Below are 22855 nucleotides of genomic sequence, written 5' to 3' on the forward strand. Positions count from 1 at the left end.
AGATCAATGCCCAGTTACTCCCATCTGCCTGACCTCCGGCCATGCTCCGAGCTCACTGAGCCTGCAACCGGTTCAAGGTAACCCCGAGCTGTGATCTTACTGTCAGCTCTGTCTCTGTAGCCGGCTTTCCCGTTCCAATACCCGCAAGCTCTGCGACACTCAGACACCCCTGATCCTTCTGTGACCCTGCGGGACCTGAGGCCATGCTGATCCCGCATGGGCTTCACCCCGGTTTAGCCTCTGGAGCGATGACCCTCAGTGGAACAGACTTTTAAAAGTCCTGATTTTGTGCTCCATTGCTCTGCCGCTTGCCTGGAGCTGGCCCCTCCCCCTGGGGTCTATCTTCTTGTCCCTTTGGATTCACTTCTCCGCCGGTCCTACCTTTCAGAAAGTGGTTGTTTTTCTGTTTCCAGAATTCCTGTTCTTCTTCTCTTCGATATGCCGATGGATTTGCAGGTGTTTGCAATCTTTAGATAAGCTATCTAGCTGATCTCCTGCTAGCTGAAGTAATCTCAGCCTGCTACTTCTCCGCCATCTTGACTCCTCCCCCAGATTTGCCTCTTCTATCTTTGTCATTAGAGTCCCCGTTTCTGCTCCATGCCTCTTAACCATTTAACAGCACTATTTTAGATCAGGGGTTGGGCAGTTCATCTGGATGCAGTAGTGAATGTTGTTTCTATAAAACAAAGCAATTGAAGGATAATTTTCAGTTAAAATACCCTCCAAATGTTAGTATTTTATGTTTTTTCTTCAAACTGGAGCCAGATAAGAATGGTTTCTGAGCTCTGTGTTGCCCCGGTTAGTCTTTGGATTCTTTGGATTTCCCAAAGGCTCTGCGGGCTTATCAGCTGATCTTTTGCTTTGAAGATCTCCTTAAGAGTAAAGATATTTTGCATGTTCTGGGCTTCAGGTTTCCCACTGATGGGCAACAGGACCCGAGGAGCAAGGTGCCTTAGTTCCACTTTGAAGTGGAAGAGCTTCGTTCCTTTGGACAACTGGGTGCTGGTGCTTGAAAGTTCAGCTGCAGTTGGAAAGTAGAAACTGGTAAATGGAAAGTGCTTTAAAGCTGGTATAAGGTGGAGGGCAAGGAAAGAGAAGAGGGGTCTAAATGCCTCTGCTAGAGATTTTGACAAATGTCTGAGCTCACGTGAAAGGCTAATCGTGGCAAGATTTCCATTTGTTTGTTTTTTCTTCATTTGTTTTAAAATGACAGTGTTATTTTTGAATCCATTTTATGTAATACTGCTTTACAGTAAAGTAATAATGAGGTAAGCTGGGGCAACAATCTAGGCCAGAACATTAAGGACTCAGTGCGTATGAAAATATAACACACAAAACTATAAAGACAATAAACAGATCAGGGGTTGGAAGGGGAGGTAGGATGAATAGGCAGAGCACAGAGGGCTTTTAGGGCAGTGAAACTACTCTGTAGGATACTATAATGATGTAATAACGTGTCATTTTTACATTTGTCCAAAGGCATAGAATTTACAACACCAAGAGTGAACTCTAATGTAAACAATGGAATCTGGGTGATAAGGATGTGTCAATGTAGGTTAACCAGTTATAACAAATGTACCACTTTGATGATGGATGTTGTTAATGGGAGAGGCTGTGAATGTGTGGGGAGAGGGAGTATACGGGAAGTCTCTCTAACTTCTGCTCAATTTTTGCTGACAATGTGAAATTGCTCAAAAAGTGAAGTCTATTAACTATACATAATATACACATGTATATATACATGATATATACAATATTAACATTAGCTGGTATAGTTGCTTATTGCTTGTTTGTTCTAGAAAAATTTTACAGAATTTGCACGTGAACAAAAAATATTAAACAATACATGCAATAATCAAGAAGAAATAGAAAACCCAATTGTCTGGATTGGCCTCCCTCTAAGAATATTATGAGCTGCTACAGTATTTTGAGATGCTCTTTTAACTGTGCACCTATGGGACCAGAGGGCAATTCAACATGAAGAAATAGCAAAAGTTACATGAATGCATAAAAAGGGCAAAGTATGAATTATTTAAGCATCCCATATCTGTTTAACAATGATTGTAAAAGAAATGAAGAGAAAAGGAGCTATTTTAGAAGCTCAGTACAGTTTGAGCTCTTTGATCTAGGAACAAAAAATTCTTAAGAGCTAAGCAACTCTATGGTCAAATAATCTTCGACAAAACAGGAAAAAATATACAGTGGAAAAAAGACAGTCTCTTCAATAAATGGTGCTGGGAAAACTGGGCAGCTATATGTAGAAGAATGAAACTCGACCATTCTCTTATATCGTACACAAAAGTAAACTCAAAATGGATAAAAGACCTCAATGTGAGACAGGAATCCATCAGAATCCTAGAGTAGAACATAGGCAGTAATCTCTTCGATATCAGCAACAGCAACTTCTTTCAAGATATGTCTCCAAAGGCAAAGGAAAAAAAAGCGAAGATGAACTTTTGGGACTTCATCAAAATCAAAAGCTTCTGCACAGCAAAGGAAACAGTCAAGAAAACAAAGAGGAAACCCACGGAATGGGAGAAGATATTTGCAAATGACAGTACAGACAAAAGGTTGATATCCAGGATCTATAATCAACTCCTCAAACTCAACACACACAAAACAGACAATCATATCAAAAAATGGGCAGAAGATATGGACAGACACTTCTCCAATAAAGACATACAAATGGCTATCAGACACATGAAAAAATGTTCATCATCACTAGCCATCAGGGAGATTCAAATTAAAACCACATTGAGATATCACCTTACACCAGTTAGAATGGCCAAAATTAGCAAGACAGGAAACAACATGTGTTGGAGGGGATGTGGAGAAAGGGGAACCCTCTTACACTGTTGGTGGGAATGCAAGTTGGTGCAGCCTCTTTGGAGAACAGAGTGGAGATTCCTCAAGAAATTAAAAATAGAACTTCCCTATGACTCTGCCATTGCACTCCTGGGTATTTACCCCAAAGATACAGATGTAGTGAAAAGAAGGGCCATCTGTACCCCAATGTTTATAGCAGCAATGGCCACGGTTGCCAAACTGTGGAAAGAACCAAGATGCCCTTCAACGGATGAATGGATAAGGAAGATGTGGTCCATATACACTATGGAATATTATGCCTCCATCAGAAAGGATGAATACCCAACTTTTGTAGCAACATGGACGGGACTGGAAGAGCTTATGCTGAGTGAAATAAGTTAAGCAGAGAGAGTCAATTATCATATGGTTTCACTTATTTGTGGAGCATAACAAATAGCATGGAGGACATGGGGAGTTAGAGAGAAGGGGGTTGGGGTAAATTGGAAGGGGAAGTGAATCGTGAGAGACTATGGACTCTGATAAACAATCTGAGGGGTTTGAAGTGGCGGGGGGTGGGTGGGAGGTCGGAGTACCAGGTGGTGGGTATTATAGAGGGCATGGATTGCATGGAGCACTGGGTGTGGAGAAAATATAATGATACTGTTATGCTGAAAATAAATTTAAAAAATTAAAAAATTAAAAAAAATAAATTAAAAAAAAAAGAGATAAGAATAGCTATTTTGCTTGAGAAAATACCTTAAAGGCATTGTCTGAAAAGGCATAGTCTAAGTAAGAGTGCTTTAGACAAACAAATCTAAATTTTTCTACAAACTAAAATGGAAAAATTGTTAATTTCTGGCAGTTGGAGAAACAGAGGTTTGGGGTCTTTGTAGAGAGACAGGTTTGAGCAAGATGGTAGCCGGCAAGGTCCTAAAGGGGAGATTGATTAGAGACAAATTCCCCTTAGAAGGGATGGTCACTGAACTCCAGGACCATGAATATGAGTCATTTTCTCTTCTGAGGCATAAGCTAAGTCCCATGTTGACCCCATCCTTCAGCGGAACCCTATCATATAGGACAACCAAGGGCTTATAGAGACGTTGTTGGAAGAAAGGAGAGTGAGTAAAGAAAAAGTAGTCATGAGAATAAACCAATGAGCTGTGAATTGGGAGTTCATTACAATCCTCAGGATTCCACTTAGATCTAGAGAAAGGCACACACTTTGTACAATGTATGAGATGAGGCTAAAACATTTTCCTTGGGTATTAAAGGAAAAGGTGAGCACAGAGAGCTAACAGTTTGAGGCATCCATAGGCACTGGGTACTTCGGTAACATGAGTTTTGGGGGTGCAGTTGTGGTCAAAACATGAACGCTTTGCTAAACCATGGGAGCTGGGCTTTTGGGCAGGGGGAGTGAATATATACTTTGACTTAAGTTCTGCTGAATTCCTACAGGGTGATGTAGATTCTAATCTAGGGTCAAGAGCCAATTACTGTGGTGGGGACAAAGCCTTTCTATTAAGATCATTTTAAGTTTTGTTTGAATCTGTAAATTCATTTTTCTTTCAACTAAGATGATATCACTTTAGGCTCTCCAGATTCATTAAAGTGATTTTCCCAAGATCATTCAGCTATCAGTGGTAGAAAAACTGAGGCTTCTGATTCCCTGGAATGGTACCATTTTCACAAAACAAGGCTATTTCTTGTAATTAAAGCTTTTCACTTTTTAACACTTACACTGTTTAACATATTTAACATGTGGATTACCATATGTATAATGTATATTTTATTAATTGTAGCTATATATACTTATTGTAAAAAATTACATTTATTTATAATATCTACATTAATTAAGCAGCTACTGTAGAAAGCATCTATTAAATGAAGATGCAAAGATGATGAGGACATAACTGCTATATTTAGGTAACCATGATAATATGGTTGTGGAGAAGACAGACCAATAAACCAGAATTGCAGATCATTTATATGTTGTCTAGTGAAGGTATTCAGAGGGCATTTAGAAAGTTGTAGGGAAGATACACAACTCCAGAGATTAAGAACATGTAAATATAGAGAATGAATGAATAAATGAATGAATAAAAAATTTTAAACACACATTTCTTTATGAGTCTCTTCTGAGATAATGGAACTATTATTTCAGATTTACCTGATTTATAGATCTTATGGAACTATGCTTTGGTAGAAATCTGGTTTATTCTTGAGCATTTATAAGTTTTTTTTAAAAAAATAACAGTGAGTTTTAAAATAACAGTATTTTAAAATAGAGACTTCAGATTCCTTTTCTTCCATTCTGGTTATTTAATGCTTCTAGAGTTTAAGCCAAACCCAAAATAAGCCTTTTAGTCTATGCTATTAAGATTTAAGTTGTAAAAGAAAAAGAAATGTAAACAACGTAAGTTGCAAGTTAGTGTGATTTGAATTTATGAATCCACAGGGTAAAGAATTCCAATTTTAAAGACTTTTAAATGGGAAGAATCTTGATCTTTGGGCCCAGAAGTCAGTCTTACCAGCTTTTAGAAACAAATAGACAGAGATGACATTTTTAGGTTGAGAGGATACACAAGCACTCAACTAACTCAATTATTTTTGTTGTCAATACAGACTATAAAAAAATTATTTGCTTTCATGATTATAATTTATTGAAAAGGCAGTACAAAATCTTACCTGCTCTTGCTATAGTCAAACAATGTAAACACACACACATTTTTGTGCTCAAATATAAACCTATTAATAGCTCCCAGCTGTAAAGCAGATCTTTATTTGGTTTTCTCAAAATCAGCATAATCAAATTGAAATTTATGTCATTATTAAAATAGATTGTAAGAGAATTATTTCAAATAAATTTGGGATTTTAATTTATAGAATCAAGCCAATACACAGAAAAATTGGGGAATAAATACACTAATTATTTCAGTATAATCCAACAAGTTGTTTTTTTTCCTGTGAACAGTTTACAATTTATACAACTGTGTTACAGTTGTAACACAACTGTTAGATATAGTCACAAACCATTTCAACATCCCTCAAAACCAGAACCACACAGTTACTTGAAGAAAAGACATTAAAACTCTTCTAGATAGCACAATAAACTAGGGGATATAGAACGTTTGAAAAACAGTTCCAAAAACAGAATACAACATTAATTCTTCATAAATTTGTTGCAATAATGATTATTTTATGTTAATAATATATAATTATTTTAAATTAATAATGATTGTTAATTATTCTGGTATTGCTATCAGATTTATTTTCAAATTTGGAACACATAAATATTTAATTGACTCCATAACATTTTGTTTTATTTAGTGTACAAATCAATGTAAAAAGACATGATATAAATATATACATAATAAAAAAAGAAAAAACAGCATTTAATTTTTGGCCTTCATATACATTTTTTATGCCAAATGATTATGCACCGTATAAATTGTTTCATTCATGATACCTTAAAGTACTTAAAAATTGAGTTAGAACAATATTCTTAAAATGTCTATGCATATGGTGGGATCATGCAATTCGTGTGACTCAGCCTACTTAGTCTGTCTTGGGGACTCCAGGGAAATAACTTTTCTTATGAATAGTCTTCAGATTTTTAGAAAAAAGATTTTATGTATTTATTTGACAGAGAGAGAGCTCACAAGTAGACAAAGAGGCAGGCAGAGAGAGAAGGGGAAGCAGGCTCCCTGCTGACCTGAGAGCCTGATGTGGGGCTCTATCCCAGGACTCTGAGATCATGACCTGACCCGAAGGCAGAGGCTTAACCCCCTGAGCCACCCAGGCGCCCCATAGTCTTCAGATTTTTGCTCCAACTGGCTAAGGTCAAGTTGTAGCAAAGGTTCATTCTCTCATATTTATTGCCCAGTGTTATGATTCCCAGGCTGGCAGATGGCATTGCGTGATACTAAAAGGACCACAGGGAGGGAGAGGGTAGAGACACAGTGGCTGCTTCTGCAACTCCCAGATGGCTCTGCCCTGAGCTTACTCTAAATACAGCTGTTGCCTCCAGTATGAACATCTTTAGGAGCCCACTTTACCTGGATTTTAAAGGAGCCTACTCTCTGCTGTTTGGGGTAAAGGATTGGCTCAGCTTCTTCGATGGCTCTACTTACGCCTTTAGTGGTAGACTCAAACTCTGAAGCCAACATTTTAAAGCTTCAAGGATCAAATTGCATTACAAAAATGCAGGTTTTCAAGTCTGAAAAATTTCAACCTTTAACCTTATTGGATTACTTTATTTGTGTGATAAAGTTGTGTTTGATGTCCATTAAAGTTGTGTTTGATGTCCATTCTAGGAACTTTAGTAAGTTTAGGAGGATCCTGGATATTATTAAATCTGTTTGATTTTATTTTCCCCTTTAAAAACCACACCCTCCCCTCACTGATGGTATAAGACTCCTTTGAGGATGATGGAAACTCTGTATGTAGGGGGAGTATATACTTAACTAAAGAATTTCACTGATTTCCTTCACAGTTATTTTTACACTTTAAAAATACTGCCCTGTGGTGCCTTGGTGGGTCAGTGGGTTAAAGCCTTTGCCTTCACTCAGGTTGGGGTCCCAAGGTCCTGGGATCAAGCCCCACATCGGGCTCTCTGCTCAGCGGGGAGCCTGCTTTCCCCCCACCCCCCTGCCTTCTTCTCTGCATACTTGTGATCTCTGTCTGCCAAATAAATAAAAATCTTTTAAAAAATAAAATAAATAAAAATACGGTCCCAGTTTAACCCACTAATTACTTAATACATACTTTAAAATATTCCTTTTTCATCAACAATGAGTGTTTATCAAATGCCCAACAGCCAACACCACCAGTTTCTCCCTACCTGGAGGATTGTTGATCAATTACATTCCCCATACCCACGCAGCTACAGTAATATTGTATATTTTCAGGGTGTTCTCACAAATAACTCTGCAAAATAACACAAGGTGATTTAACACGTTTATCCTTGATTCCAAGCCTTCACTGGGCATAGTATCTGGGTCTTCTCTGTCAAGAAAGGGGAATCTGCCCTTCCCAGCACACTCTTCTGCTTTACCACCTGCAGTTCCCATTCTTCTGAAATAAGCAGGACTCTTCCAATCGGAATATGGTTCTGGGGATATGAATCCCATTTCCCTACATAACATCAAGGACATTTAGCAATGAGCTAAGTTAATCTTCTCAGCCTAAATCACAGAGAATAAAACTGTCTCCTTGCCTAGTGTAGAACCAGCACTTGGTTCTGGTGTTTCCCCCTACTCTTTAGTGTTATCTTGTCTTCCGGTGCATTTAAAAGGAACACAGCTGGGTAGGTCGATACACACTTTATTTGAGAGAGGTTCCTAGAAATAAGATTCAAATGGAATTGTTTTACCTGGAGGTATGCATCAATCTATTAAAAAAAAAAAAAACACAAAACCCATGAGGTTATTATTTCGGAACTGAATGGGCTCGTCTTTATACCAACCAAAAAGGCTTTAGTTTTGAACTGTTGAACAGAAGTCACAAGGGTTGACAGAGTCACATAGGGCAAGATTACTGAGATGCTGCTATGACCCAAATAATGAAGAACCGATTAATTTAATTGGTGGCTCATATTTTGCCATATGGTGCCCTTTAAGAGACATATTTGCTGTTTTTAAAAAAGCAGAATTCTAAAACCTACAGACTTAATTTCTATATAACATTTGTGAACTTTTTTTAGGCATGACCATCGAGGGAGTAGCGAGCCTGAGAAAATTAGAAAGCCAAAAGAGCGGAGGAGTGAAATCAAAGTTTTCAGGTTCTCACAATGCCATCCAGTCCTCAGGTTCTTATCTACAAAGTTAAAAAAAAAAATCCCCACAATAATGCTGTTAAAATAACTATTGCTTCCAAAAAAAAATAATAATAACTATTTTTTGCATCCTCTAAGGGATGCAAAACATTTATGATGTATCCTCAAATCATTGCATGATCTCTAAGAAGGAGAAGGAGCCAGAGAAAAAAAGCTCAGGGAAAAAAACCACTGGGTTCCATTAACAAAACATTCAGTCAGAATAGTCAAGTGGGTCGGCAATTCATCTCTTTTTAGAAATAAAAGAAACTGATGCTCTCGGCTGGCTCTGATTTACCTGTATTTAAAGGAAAGCAAGTTCTATCTTTAAATCGTAAAACTTTGGTTAGGCAGGAGCCAGGCTTTGTGGCCGCTGGCAATGTTTTCCAATGAATCAGCAAAGCTATATATAAATTTTAGGATTTTATATCCCAGACATGAACCAACAAATTCTGGTTAATGGAAAGTAAACAGGAAAACGCTGTGTGATTCTGAAGACCCTACGACTAGGATAAAAGCAGCTGGTGCATTCACAGAGCACTCATTTGTGAAGATCTTTTCATGCCCTTGATTTCATTTGGTTCTTACAACAACCCTGTGAGGTGTTATCAACCTCACTGCACAGCCAAGGAAATGAAGGCTTTATGTGTCTTTAAGTAATTTGCCAAAGTCATGCATTTCATAGCAAAGGAAACCATACTAGGCACAGAGAAGATTTCTCCCCCCAATCTCCCACCCCCATCCACCCAACCATGCTTCTCCTCTGCTATATAACTGTTAGATGGGTGAGAGATTAGAAGGAACGACCTAATTATTTTTAATTAAGCATGAGAGTACTTTCTGTATCCTGTCACTCTTTCTCTTTTTAAAAAAGAGCGTGGATGGGGGGGAGTCGAGGGAGAGGGACAAGCATACTCTGCATTGGGTGTGGCGCCCCACGCAGGGCTCGCTCTCAGGACCCCCAAGATCATGATCCCAGCAGAAACTAAGAGTCAGACGCTTAACCAACTGAGCTACCCAGGTGCCCCAATCTTGAGTCACTCTTTAGAAGATTCTCTTATTTACAAATCTGAACACCCCAAACATGAAGTAATAATCTGGACACCCCACACATGAACCCACTTAACACAGGATACCTTATAACACTGGTCGAGACAGATCTACAATGTTCTAGAAAAAGTCTACATAGTACCTTGGATAATCCATTTTTACTCTTCTAACAAAATCGGATATTTCTTATACAAATCTGACTAGTGGGAGAAAAAATATTTTACTGGCCATTTGACAATATTTTCTTTAACCTTCAGCATCTTAATAATTGTGCTTTCTGCAACCGGTAAAACATGAGGAGTCTAAAACAAGGAAGGAACTGCCAGTTCAAAAGTTAACATTTTGAAATATAGGTGATATACAGCATTTAACTTTCTGCTGTGAACCAGGCATCCGCAGCTCCATATGCCCCAAACCCTCATGCCTTTTTCAAGGTACGTTCCCATCTCCAGGGCACCGTGGGAGGCTGCATTTTCACATTCAGAAACTGAGTTTTATTAGATGGAAACAATTTCTCTGAAGTTTCTTCTAATTCCTTTCATTTTATATAACTTTCATTTTATAAGATTGATGATGAGTTCACTTTGTTCAGAAACAATGTCCCTACATAAAAGAAAGGAAACCCACAACAGAATGTAAATCAGAGTGGTTACGATTTTTGCTTTAGAAATATAACTTCTCTTCTTATTCTGGGTATTAGACCTGCAAATTTTAGTGTAGCGTGGGTTTTTTTTTTCTTTTTAATGAACATCCTGTATAAAACAATTCATAACTTTTGGTCATAGCAATGTGAAAATGCAACTAGAAACACAGTCTTGTCCTCAACACACCAGTTTATGCTTATCACTTATAAGTTCACTTGTTCTCCTGATTTCTAGCTGGATTTAGCCAGTGGACCCAAAAGTCTATTATAAGAGTCAGGCTGCATGAACGTGGGCTCAGGTGGAAACAGGAATGAATTTGACGGACTTAGAAAACTTGGGCGAGTCCTTCCATGTAACCATACTGTTGGTCGGGCTTCGGTTGTTTGTGTAAGAAGTCTGTCTTCTGCTCACACTGTCAGAATCTTCTTTGTTCAATGTTTGCTTCATGCTTTGGCAGCATGGGAAACTCTGGATGCAGTCTTGCAAGAGGTGGCCACTGAAAAACATGTAGATCCAAGGATTGCAGCAACTATTCAGGGAAGCTAGTAACGCCGTGATGGTGACGGCTGGGTTTTCCGATTCTGTATGAAAAGCAACGGGAAATGATTTAAACACTCACATGCAAGTTACTGTACACTGGATAAACTCATTTATGGACTCTTAAAAGTGGCAAAAAAGTTATGGGTTAATATAGAAAAGGAAGTATATTGTTTATCAATCCACATATGGAAATTGCTTGGCTACAAAATATTGTCATAAGCAAGATGCATTGAGATTAATTCAAGCATCTTAAACCACTTACAAATATTTCAGTAGAATGAATGGGACCTTCAAGAAGCTAAGAATATTAAATAATTTATTATTTTTTCTTTCTTTTCCCTAATTTTTATTTAAATTCTAGGTAGTTGATACATAGTATAATATGGGTTTCAGGATTAGAACGTAGTGATTCATCACTTAATTTATTTAAGAGATGTTTGTATTCTTTATCCTAGCACTAGTATGTGCTAATGGACACAGCGCTTACAGAATGGCTGCAATTTCAATGAAATTTCAAAAGTCTACAAGCACATATACAAAACTGTATTCAACCTAACAGCTAAGGCAAAAGTATAACATTATAGACCATCTTTAGTAGTTTTAAATTTTTAATAGCAAACATATTCTGTAATAAGAAAGCATACATAAGGGTATGGTAGTAATAGGTCCCTGAAGCATTATTAAGTTGTTTGTGGAGTTGGGTAATTTTTTTTTTCTTTTTGATTAACTTTCTATGGTGTCTTTTGATTTTAAAAGAAAACCATCTTTGTGGTTTGGACAACTAAATTATATTAAAAACAACTGAATTAGGAAATTCCAATGAGTTTTGAAATATGTTATGCTATTTGTACTTGTAAACTACATAAATATTATAACCTTTCACAGAACTGTGACACTGATAATATACCTTTACTAAAGATAAGAATAATTAGCAGATACTTTTTCTTGATTATTAAATATAAACTTGGGTCTTCTCACTCTTGCTATGCTGGGATAAATTGAAGATTATTTAATCATACTTTGGGCTAAGATGCTACTATTAAAGGTGATCATGATCCATGGCAAAGACTGTACTCAGAAAGAATGAAAATCATCAGCAAACCTATGCACAAGTAGTGAATTTTTTAGAAATCATGTCTAAATTCTGATAAAGAAATAACTAGATTGAGTTTTTTATTTGACTAGCAATTAAGGGACTGCTAAGATCAAGCAAGACAGGAAATGGTAAACAAAAAAATCATTTATGCTCTTTTATTTATCAATAATATTATAGCTATGCAAGTATTTTTATTTGTTTGAATTAAATTCACTCCCAAATGTTTTATTTGCACACATAACCTCCAAAGCATATCACATATAGTCCCTATTGCAATCTCAAATAACAAAAGGAGACAGTTCTTTCCAGATCACCTATTTCCCAACTACAGCTGCTATTGATAACATTCCTGTAATATATTTTGCTTGAAAAAGTTTTTTTTTCTTACTAAAAGGAAATACTTTTTTCAAGACCCAATATTAAATAATTTGGGGGGGTGGTTCTTGTGAAGTTAGTTTTTTTTCAGATTGTGGAGGAGTTAAACTCAACCTAGTGGATGTAGAGAACACTTTCTGTAAACTATTGCAAAAGTTGTGTGCAGAGGCTATAGCTGTGTGGTTACATTAGTGAGGAAAGACAAATTCATCAGTTTAACAAATTTAGAGCTCAAAATGGGGTCGGGAGGAAGACAAACCATAAGGGACTCTTAATCTCACAAAACAACCTGAGGGTTCGGGGGTGGGTAGGGAGAGGGTGGTTGGGTTATGGACATTGGGGAAGGTATGTGCTATGGTGAGTGCTGTGAAGTGTGTAAACCTGGTGATTCAAAGACCTGTACCCCTGGGGCTAATAATGCACTATATGTTAATAAAAAATTAAAAATTTAAAAAAATTTAAAAAACAAAAACAAAAAACAAATTTACAGCTCATCATTAATCTTGCTTTAAAATACTAGAAAAGGGGCACCTGGGTGGCTCAGTGGGTTAAAGCCTCTGCCTTTGGCTCTATCCCAGGGTTCTGGGATAGAGCCCCACGGTGGTGCTCTCTGCTCAACAGGGAGTTCTGCCTCCCTGCCTACTTGTGATCTCAGTCTGTCAAAAAAATAAAATAAAATCTTTTTTAAAAAAATAAATAAAAATACCAGAAAAAAAAAGTGTTACAGTAATTGTTAGAAAAAAATTAAGATGATAAGAAATGGAACACTAACTCAATGCTAAATTAGAATTACTGACTTCTTAATCTTTCTTTAGAAAACTATGTCAGTTTATCCTTGCCCTTGGGGCATTTCTACAAAATTGCTGTATTAATTCTGATAACATTTTACAAACTAGCAAAAAGCAGTTGCTACAGTAGAAATATTTCTCTGAGTCCAATGGACTCGAAAGCAGGGTGTTGTGCATTGGTTAGTGATCTGGCAAAAAGTCATTTTTCCATTTTGTGGTTGTGTGGCTGACTCTAGGGTGCAATTTCTGGATTTGTCTTGGGCTCATTGCAAGCTACAAACGGAGAGTCCTGGGCCTCATTCTATATCTACTGAATCAAAATGTCCTGGGCGGAGACCCCCAGAAACTGCCTTTCTGATAATTTCACCCAAGGCGTCATCCTTAGGCACAAAGAAGTTAAAGAACTACTGCCCCACTTGCTATTATGAAGAGAACATCTGCCCCTGCCCACACACAAGCCGCCTTCCTGCACTTTCCTCCTTTTTCCGGATACCTACCGACCCAGACAAGTTTGTCATCCCAGACAGACCACATCTGGAGGATGAAGAAGGGGGCCCAGCAAACGATGTAAACTGTCACGATCACAAAAGTCATCTTCACGGTGCGGATCTTCGCGCGGGAAATGGTTTTCACGCTGCTGATACAGGGCGCGAGTAGGAACCCTTTATGCAGGGCGCCACTGGCGCCCTCCGCGCCCTTTCCCGGGCGCAAAGCCGTCTTTCCGCGGACATTGCGCCAGATGTGGTAGCAGATGAAGCCATAGCAGGTGCCGAGGATGACCACGGGCGCCACGAAGATGCCACCTGTCATCCAAGTCACATAGGCGCGGGGACCCCAGGGTTGGATGAAGGTGGCCCAGCAGTCAATGGCCTTGGTGACGTTGTCCACCTCGACCATGGAGAAGACGAAGTACTGTGGCGTGCTAAGCACGAAGCTCAGCACCCAGGCAGCGGCGATCATGAGGCGCGAGCGGCGCGTTGGCTGTTGCAGCGTTTTCAGCGGGTGGCACACAGCGATGTAGCGGTCGGCAGTCATAACCACCAGCATGTAGGGCGATACGAACATGCCGAACACCTGCAGATGCTTCACCACGCGGCACAGGGCGTCGGGTCCGCGGAAGCGGTAGGTGATATCCCAGCACATCTGCGGCAGCACCTGGAAGAAAGCGACGGCTAGGTCGGCTAGACTGAGGTGACGGATGAAGAGGTGCATTCGGGACGTCTTGCGGGGCGTGCGGTGCAGCGCGACCAACACACTGCTGTTACCCAGCACTGCCACCACGAAAGTCACAGCCAGCACGGCGATCTCCGCCTTGGCCAGCTCCTCGTCGCGCACGTCCCCCGGAGGGCTGCGGCCTCCCCCAGGCGCCTCCGCTTCTCCGCTACGGTTGGCACCACCCGCGGACAGAGGCCACCACTCGCTGGAGTTGTCCGCGGACACCGCGGCGGGACCTCCGGAGACACGCATGCTACCCATGCGGCGCCTCCTCGGCCTCCGCGGAGGCCAGCTGTCTTTCCGCCTCCGCTGGAGAGGGCTCCTTGCCCTCGGGGGGCTCGCTGGGCTCTGCTGTCCCTCTTGAGAACGTCTGCGGGCACAGCGTCCCACCGCCCGCTGAGCTGCTCTCGGTCCCGTCGTCGCCGGCCCCTTCCTCTGCCGTTTTTCCTCAACTCGGAAGGCGCTGAGAAGGTGCACTTCGAGCGTCTGAAAGCACTGGGCTCCAAACTCAATTATTTATGCGGGGTTCGTTTCCCCAAAAGGCGCTCCCTCTTGTGCCAGTGATTGGAGACTGCTCCGCGCCTGTTCTCTCTCCTCTCCCCTCCCCGCTCCCGGGGGTTTCTTTCTTCTTTTTTTTCCCCTCCGCTCTCCGTCGGTGATTTGTCCTCTTTGCATCACTGCTGCGGGGGTGGGGCCGGGAGACGCCGATTCCTCGGCTTAAGAGTCGGAGTGGTGGCGCTTTCCCACTCTTCTTTTACAAAAACTTGGAGAACTGGACGTGCCGTGCCTTTTCTGGGCTTGCCACTATTTCCTCAAGCCCCCCTTAACTCCGCATTTGACTTAAACAGACGTAGTCAATGGGGCACCTTGAAGCCCGAGTGCACCATCTGGTGCGCGCGCGCGCACTCTTGAGCCTGAACTTGGAGCTCGACCCCACGCCCTGCAGCGGGAGTTTCCACCTCCGCAACTGGCGGGTGAATTCCCGGCTCCCCGCCCCGCCCCTCCAGGCTAATTTTACTCGCACCGCAACTCAGCTCTGGGATTTTCATCTCTCCCCACCCTGCTCCCCCCACCTCCCACCCCAAGATAACAACGGGGGAGAGGTGTCGTTAAAAAGCGCTCTCTTCTCAGTAGTGTATCTTTGATACCTGCTATTTGCTAACCGGTCTAAGGCAGACGTTTGGGGACCGGAAGGAAGCACTCACTTATCTTACTGCACCCCGCCCCATCCCCCGCGCGGACCCGGGCTGCCCGTGGGTGTAGCTACAACAAGGAAAAAGAACTGGAGTTGGGGGTGGGTGCCTGGTTTCTCTGAGCTAGATTCCTGGGGTTTCCTCCGGGAAAAGCCTGATTCCCATCGAGGGGATGGGCGGAAGTTGGGCCCATCCGTGGGGACTTCGTCTGGTTACTGCTGAACCGTGGGGACATCTCTGGATGGACAAAGAGCGACTGCCTTAGAGCGGCCACCCAGGCAGCGCTGTCCAGCGCATGAGAGCGAAAACTCGCCAGGGCCCTGTGCTCCGGAGTGAGAAAGATGCAATCTCCGGTCAGGAAAGAGATGCTCTGAAGGAAGCGAGACCAAATACCTATTAATTAGTAACTCTGGACCGCTACAGCCCAGCTGCCTGTCCAGGTCAAAGCAGAAACTCTCTCCACTCGAGCTCTGCATGTTTTACTTTGGTGAAACTATGCTTCGAACGACAGCGAGGGGGAGCTGTTTTCAGACTATTTCACTACAGAAAAAAGCACTTTATAAGGGTATCTACTTTGTGGATATACGAACATGACCTCGTGGTCAGAAAATTAGTGTTTTGCGAACGCGGTGTAAGTTTGATAGTCTTGGGAAAAATGTACGTAAAATGTAGGCAAAGAAACCGAAAGATTTTCCGAAGTGCCGTTCTCTGTGATAATTCCATTTTGCTTTCCAGTTTATGCATGTCCAGTCCCCAGGTTGTCACAGTTAAGAGTGCTGACTCGATTTCTGGAGTCCTGGTTCATTGTGGCTTATAAACCTCGGTTGATACAGCTTAACCATGGGAATAGAGGTATTTAATTTACTCACTGATCAGGTTATTGTGAGGATCAAGTAAGACAGTGTCCTGTGTGGGATAATACTCTCAAATCTACAAGCTGTGTTGCATTGTCTCCTTTTCTTTAAGATACCTAAGAGGCAAAAGATTTTTTAAAAGTCCAGAGATGGCAATAAGTCAAAGATTTCCAGGCCACCTTTCTGGAAAATCCTCTAAGCAATAGGTAATAGTCACTGATTCAGAGAAATAATGTTCCTTCAAGTCACAAATTACATTATTAATACTCCTTATGAGAAATAATGTTGTCTGACCCCAGTGTCCCTGGATATTGCAAAAGTGTCCAGAGCCCAGCAATTTTATTGTCTTCGGTCCTACACCTTTGAGGTTTTAGGTTTTCTGTGGGGAGGGAATCTGCACGACAGGGTCGTTAAAGTTCTTTGGCCTATTCTTATTTCAGAAAGGCAGTGTGGTGGGCTCTCAGGAAATCATTCATCTGTGTCCCTTTGATCCAATAAGCCAGCTATATCCAACTTACAAAAATAACTGGTTGGATTACATCTGGTGGGCATAGTTAGAAGATATTCAGTGAATAGCAATTCTAATTATCTATATGTATAGAGTATATATATCAGGATACATATGGGAAGAATGGTGGGTGTGGATTCCAGAACCCAGTACTTTACTTAACCTGTGTAGTTTTAAAAAAAAAAAAAGTGTCTGTCTTAATTTTACTGGTTCCATATTCAAAGGGAACCAGCACCATTGAAATACAGACTCACTATTCATGTACTTCACTGGACCTGCTATGAAAACTTTTCTGTGGAGGTTAGAGGAATTTTAGTCCTAAAATGTGAAAAGAACTTAGTATTTTATGTAGCATCTGCTGCTTTTACTTAGAGCAATCTGTGTTTTGCTCTGTACATCTTGTATTATTAAGACTTACCACTTTTTCTCTTTTACTTTCAGTGGATTTCGGTTAACATATTTGGGGGATGAAATGATGAAAAGGAAAAGTGAAAGGTGTGCATGCGTACCCTGAAGTAACCTTTCTCTTTCACTTATCAGCCTTCCTTTCTCCCAGTTTGCAGTTCTAGGTGCTTCAGAAGTACTTTAACCACGGAAGCAGCTACCTCCTTCACTTACTAGCTGTGTGACTTAGTTTTAATCATTGAGTTTTAAAGTCTTCATCCATAAGATTTTGGTGATAAAATAATAATGCACATACTCTAAAGAATTATATAATTAGTTGTTTACATTTCTGGCATATCATGGATATTCAAAATGTCGGAGGCCACGATAAGGCTTGAGACGAGGACCAAACCAGGCCCTGACTTGTGCCTTCTTTAAAGGCTGAATAGCCGAACAAAAGGCTTAGGTTGATAAAGTTGAGTAGCACTGAGAAAGGATCTGTGCTATGTGTTGCGCGCTCGCCTATGTGAATTCCCACACGCTTGCTAAACAAATGAGAACAATTCGGTTGGGGTCATAAGTTCGTGGCTGGTCCTTGCTGCCCTAGTACAGCCTATAAATTACTTTCAGGTTTGCTGTATCAATACAGAACAATTTGTACTGGCATCAGCCATTTGTCGTCACGAGGTCTGCTTATAGTTAAATGTGAAACTTATTATGGGAACTCGTGGTTGTTTAACTAGACACAGATGTATTGCTTCTCCTATTATCACTATATATATATGTCCTTAATGCTTTGAATAAACTTAGCACTGTTGGACATCCTCCTCAGTGCTCCTCCTGCCTCCATCTCTCTGCTTCTCGAGTTCTTTTTTTCATCCTCTTACTCTCACGTTCCTGGTCGATTTGTTTTGCCGGCCGTGACATCAAAACATTAATTCTTTCTTTTTTTTCAAATGTGTCAATATTTTCTATGTCGCCTATTATTTTGCCAATAAGTTTTATCCTTCCAATAAAAGAAGCATATCCCCAATTTCCTTCTGTACAATAGAAGATATAGGTTTTCTATTTCTATCATATTTCTATTATGGGTTTTCTGTGAGAAAAAGAGTTCCAAGGTCAAATACATTGGGGGAAGTGCTATGTATACCTTTAAAAAAACCTCTGAGAGGGACACCTTGGTAGCTCAGTCAGTTAAGTGTCTGCCTTTGGCTCCAGTCATGATCCCGGGATCCTGGGATCAAGTCCTATAATAGGTTCCTTGCTCTGTGGTGAGGCTGCTTTTCCCTCTGCCTGCCACTTCTCATGCTGATGGGCGCTTTCTCCCTTTCTCTCTCCATCTCTTTCTCTCTGATAAATAAATAACATCTGGGGGAAAAAAACCCTCTGAGAAGCTTGTTAAACTTTGTTTATTAATGTTTCCTAAATCCATTTATTTATTTTTAAATTTTTTTATTTGTTTATTTTGAGAGAGAGACAGACAGAGTGAGAGAGAGCATGAGAGGGGAGGTCAGAGGGAGAAGCAGATTCCCTGTGGAGCTGGGACCCTGATGTAGGACTCGATCCCAGGGCTCTGGGACCATGAACTGAACCAAAGGCAGTTGCTTAACCAACTGAGCCATCCAGGTGCCCTCCTAAATCCATTTAACCATGCAAACCCCTCATCCTTTTGTTTTCCTCAAGGACTGGAGATGCACATGCCATCTGACAATGGATATAGTTTGAAGAACACTGAGTAAAGATACTTGAAGTTCCAGAATGCTTGGGGACCACCATTGGATTTAGTCAAGTCAAGAAGTTGGAGGTTTGAGTCAAGTTTAGGCTACTGTCCTTGAGACAGGAATACCCAATATAAATGGGTTACATTTAGTTTATCATATTATTTTATGTGCCACTTTATAGCTGCTATTCATATGTCTACTTTCTTCTCTCCTCAAACTTTCAGGACCCACCCCCCACCTTTTTTCTTAGTGAGAAAATGGAAAACCCATTTTACTTCTGTAGCCCACAATGACTCCTTCTACTTCAATTATAAATTAACATCATTGTAGTTACAGGGCCGTGGTCTGGTATTCATATGACTACTTCCAGCAAACCAACAAATATCTTTCACACATCACTTTGGCACATTTGGCACATGTGTTAAGCCTTGAGCTAGATTTAAGGAAGCATGTAAGGGCCACTAACACTTACTAAATACTTTGTGCCAGGCACTGTCAAACTGCTTTCTTTGGGTGCCAGGATGGCTCTGTTGGTTGAGTGTGTGACTCTTGGTTTCAGCTCAGGTCATGCTCTCATGGGTCCTGGAATCAAGCCCTGTGTTGGACTCTGTGCTTGGAGGGAAGTCTTCTTGAGGTGCTCTCTCTGCCCCTCCCCCAGCTAGCATGCATGCACACACTTGCCCTCTCTCTTTCTCTCAAAGAAGTAAATAAATCTTTTAAAAAAAGAAGGTGCTTTCTTCATTTAAGTATTTCTTCATTTAATCCTCTCAATGATCTTATGAGGGATGTACTCTTATTTCACTTTACATTTTAAGAAACTGAGGCACAGAAAGAATAAATAACTAGCCTCAGCTGACACATTTGGTCAATAGTTGAACCAGCAATTAAAAAGAAGCAATTGATTCCAGCAGAGTTTACAATATTAACAAATTACACTATGCTGCCAGCTGGATCTTAAAGACATACAAGGTACTCAGTTGGTCATTTAACAGTTTGTCTGCCGTATGATATGTTCTCCTTTAAGAGTAGAGGATTCTAGAGGGTCAGCACCTACCGGGTTATTCTATATTTTTGGTTTCTTCTTTAGTAAACCAAGTACAGAACAGTAGTAATAGTAGAAGTAGTAGTAATAGATAATAAGAATATTTACTGACACTAAGTTCTTAACTCATGAGCTAAGAGCTTTAAATTCCCTATTTCAGGGCACCTGGGTGGATCAGTGGGTTAAAGCCTCTGCCTTCGGCTCAGGTCATGATCCCAGGGTCCTGGGATAGAGCCCTGCATCAAGCCTTGCATCGGGCTCTCAGGTCAGCAGGGAGCCTGCTTCCCCTCTCTCTCTGCCAGCCTCTCTGCCTACTTGTGTTCTCTGTCAAATAAACAAATAAAATCTTTAAAAAATTCCTTATTTAATTTAATCTTTTAATAATTATTAAAAGATACTGTATATAGGAATGCACTTATTATTACATCACTGTACAGATGAATAAAACAAATATTAGAGAAGCTAAGCCACTTAGCCAAAGTCACAAATCCCTATGTGGCTGAGCTGAATCACACATCTTCATTTGAAGTCAAGTCATTGGTTCTAACCTGTATGCCCTATTGCCTCTCATACACATTACAAGACACTTAACACATGTTTGAAGAATGAATTAACAATCATTGCAATGGAAACCGGCATCTGAGTGCTGAAGGAATGTGAAATTTAAAAAGTACTTGTGACTGGTGAATTAGGGAAGAGTGCTATCTTGGAGCACCTACATGTTTCTAATATCTTCACGAAAATAAAAGTCAGCATTTTTATTAGGACAGATAGCTCTACTCAGCCTTCTGCTTCACAACTCCTCGACAGGTTAGCATATATTTGATTGTAAAGATTATCTAGTGCAATGTCCTAGTAGATTCAAATTGCTGAGAGGAAAAAACTCCCAACCAAGAATACGCTCTCTGACAAGGTTATCATCCAGAATTGAAGGAGAGATTAAGAGTGTTCCAGGCAAGCCAAATATAAAACATATCATCACCCCTAACTAGTGTTAGGGATTTTCTCTTAAACTGAAAAGAAAAAGTACTATCTAGTAACAAGAAAATATAAAAGGTAACAATCTCACTGGTAAAGGTAAACCTATAGTAAGATAGTGAAATAACCATTTAAAAAGCTGGTATAAAGGCTAGAAGACAAAAGCACTAAAACAATAACTACAATAATCAATATGTACTTTACATAAAGTGAAAAAGATTGAAATATAACATCAACAGTACGTAAGCAGATCTTATACCATGATCAACTGAGATTTATTCCACGGATATAAGGATGATTCAACATCCACAAATCTATCATTGTGATACACCACATTAACAGAACAAAGGACAAAAATCATACAATCATCTCAATAGATGCAGAAAAAACACTTGACAAAATTCAACATGGATTTATGATAAAAACTGTCAATAAAAGTGGGTATAGAGGACTGTTTTTCAATTTAATAAAGGCCATATATGAAAAATTTATACTCAGTGGTGGAAAGCTAAGAGCTTTTCCTCTAAGATCAGGAATAAGACAAGGATGCCCACTTGTACCACTTTTATTCAACATAATATTGGAAGTTCTACACATAGTAATTAGGGAAGAAAAGGGAAAAAAAGTCATCCAAATTGGAAAGGAAGAAGTAAAATTGTCACAATATGCAGATGATGTGATACTGCATATAGAAAACCTTGAAGACTCTGCCAAAGAACTGTTAGAACCAATGCATTCAGTAAAGTTACAAGATATGAAATTAACATACAGATATCTGTCACATTTCTATACATTAATAATGCACTGTCAGAAACAAGTAAAGAAAACAGTTCCACTTACAACTGCACCAAAAATAACAAAATATCTAGAAATAAATTTACCTAAACTGAAAGACCTACACACTGAAAATTATAAGACACTGATGAAAAAAATAAAAGAAGGCACAGATAAATGGAAAAATACACCATGTTCATGGATTGGAAGAATTAATCATTGAAAAGTCCTCATGACTTGAAAGCAATGTACAGGATCAGTGCAATTCCTATTAAAATGACATTTTTCACAGAACTAGAATGAATAATTCTAAAATATATATGGAACCCAAAGGACTCTGAATAGCCAAAGCAACCTTGAGGAAAAAAAAAAAAAGCTGAATGTATCATGCTCTCAGATTATGTACATGCATATAATAATGGAATACTACTCATCTATTAAAAAGAATGATAACTTGCTATTTGCAATAGCATGGATGAAACTTGAGGGTATTATGATAAGTGAGATAAATCAGCCAAAGTCAAATACCTTATGATTTCACTTATATCTGGAATGTAAAATACAAAACAAATGAACAACAAAACAAAATTCATAGATACAGAAAACAGATTGTGGTTATCATCAGGGAAGGGGGTTGGTGGGATCAGTGAAATGGGTGAAGGGGGTTAATTGTATGGTGACAGATGGTAACAAGACTTTAAAGATCAAATTAGTATGTTGCACACCGGAAACTAAAATAATGTCATCTACTAATTTTATGTCAATAAAACAGAATTAGCATTGAATTGATAAATATAGTTTACTATATAAAATATCAATAAAAACAAGTTATTAAGGAAAAAGAATTACCCAGTGAATGGTGTGTTTCACACTCACACCAGCAGATTTTTTAAAATGCTGCCTGTCAAACATGGCAAAACATCAGGTGTTCATTATAATATTCACTCTACAGAGTCAAGTGAAAAATGAGAACAGTATTTGGTCCTATTTAAGGAGCATTATTTTCTTGTGTGATAAAATGGACTTGTATGTTAGAATGCAGATACGACATTAAAGGGAAGGTACCATGCTCAATA

The 22855-nt window shown here is 39.7% G+C and overlaps 1 protein-coding gene across 1 annotated transcript; it reads right to left on the minus strand.

Annotated features, from left to right (window-relative positions):
* Positions 1-6176: 6176 nt before the first annotated feature.
* Positions 6177-15292, minus strand: AVPR1A (arginine vasopressin receptor 1A). Its single transcript, XM_059184736.1, has 2 exons — positions 13608-15292; positions 6177-10892 (listed from the first exon to the last, which is right to left on the minus strand). Exons 1-2 carry the CDS (start codon positions 14584-14586, stop codon positions 10606-10608), a joined length of 1266 nt encoding a protein of 421 aa, XP_059040719.1. The 5' UTR covers positions 14587-15292; the 3' UTR covers positions 6177-10605.
* Positions 15293-22855: the final 7563 nt, after the last annotated feature.

Source organism: Mustela lutreola, chromosome 8, assembly GCF_030435805.1.
Source record: "Mustela lutreola isolate mMusLut2 chromosome 8, mMusLut2.pri, whole genome shotgun sequence".
NCBI classification, from domain to species: Eukaryota; Metazoa; Chordata; class Mammalia; order Carnivora; family Mustelidae; genus Mustela; species Mustela lutreola.

Excerpts from the sequence above, each read along its gene's own strand:
- AVPR1A (XM_059184736.1), bottom strand. The coding sequence starts at position 14,586 with ATGGGTAGCATGCGTGTCTCCGGAGGTCCCGCCGCGGTGTCCGCGGAC. Across the intron at positions 10,893-13,607 it reads TGACAAACTTGTCTGGGTCG|AATCGGAAAACCCAGCCGTC; the intron begins GTAGGTATCCGG and ends CTTTTCATACAG.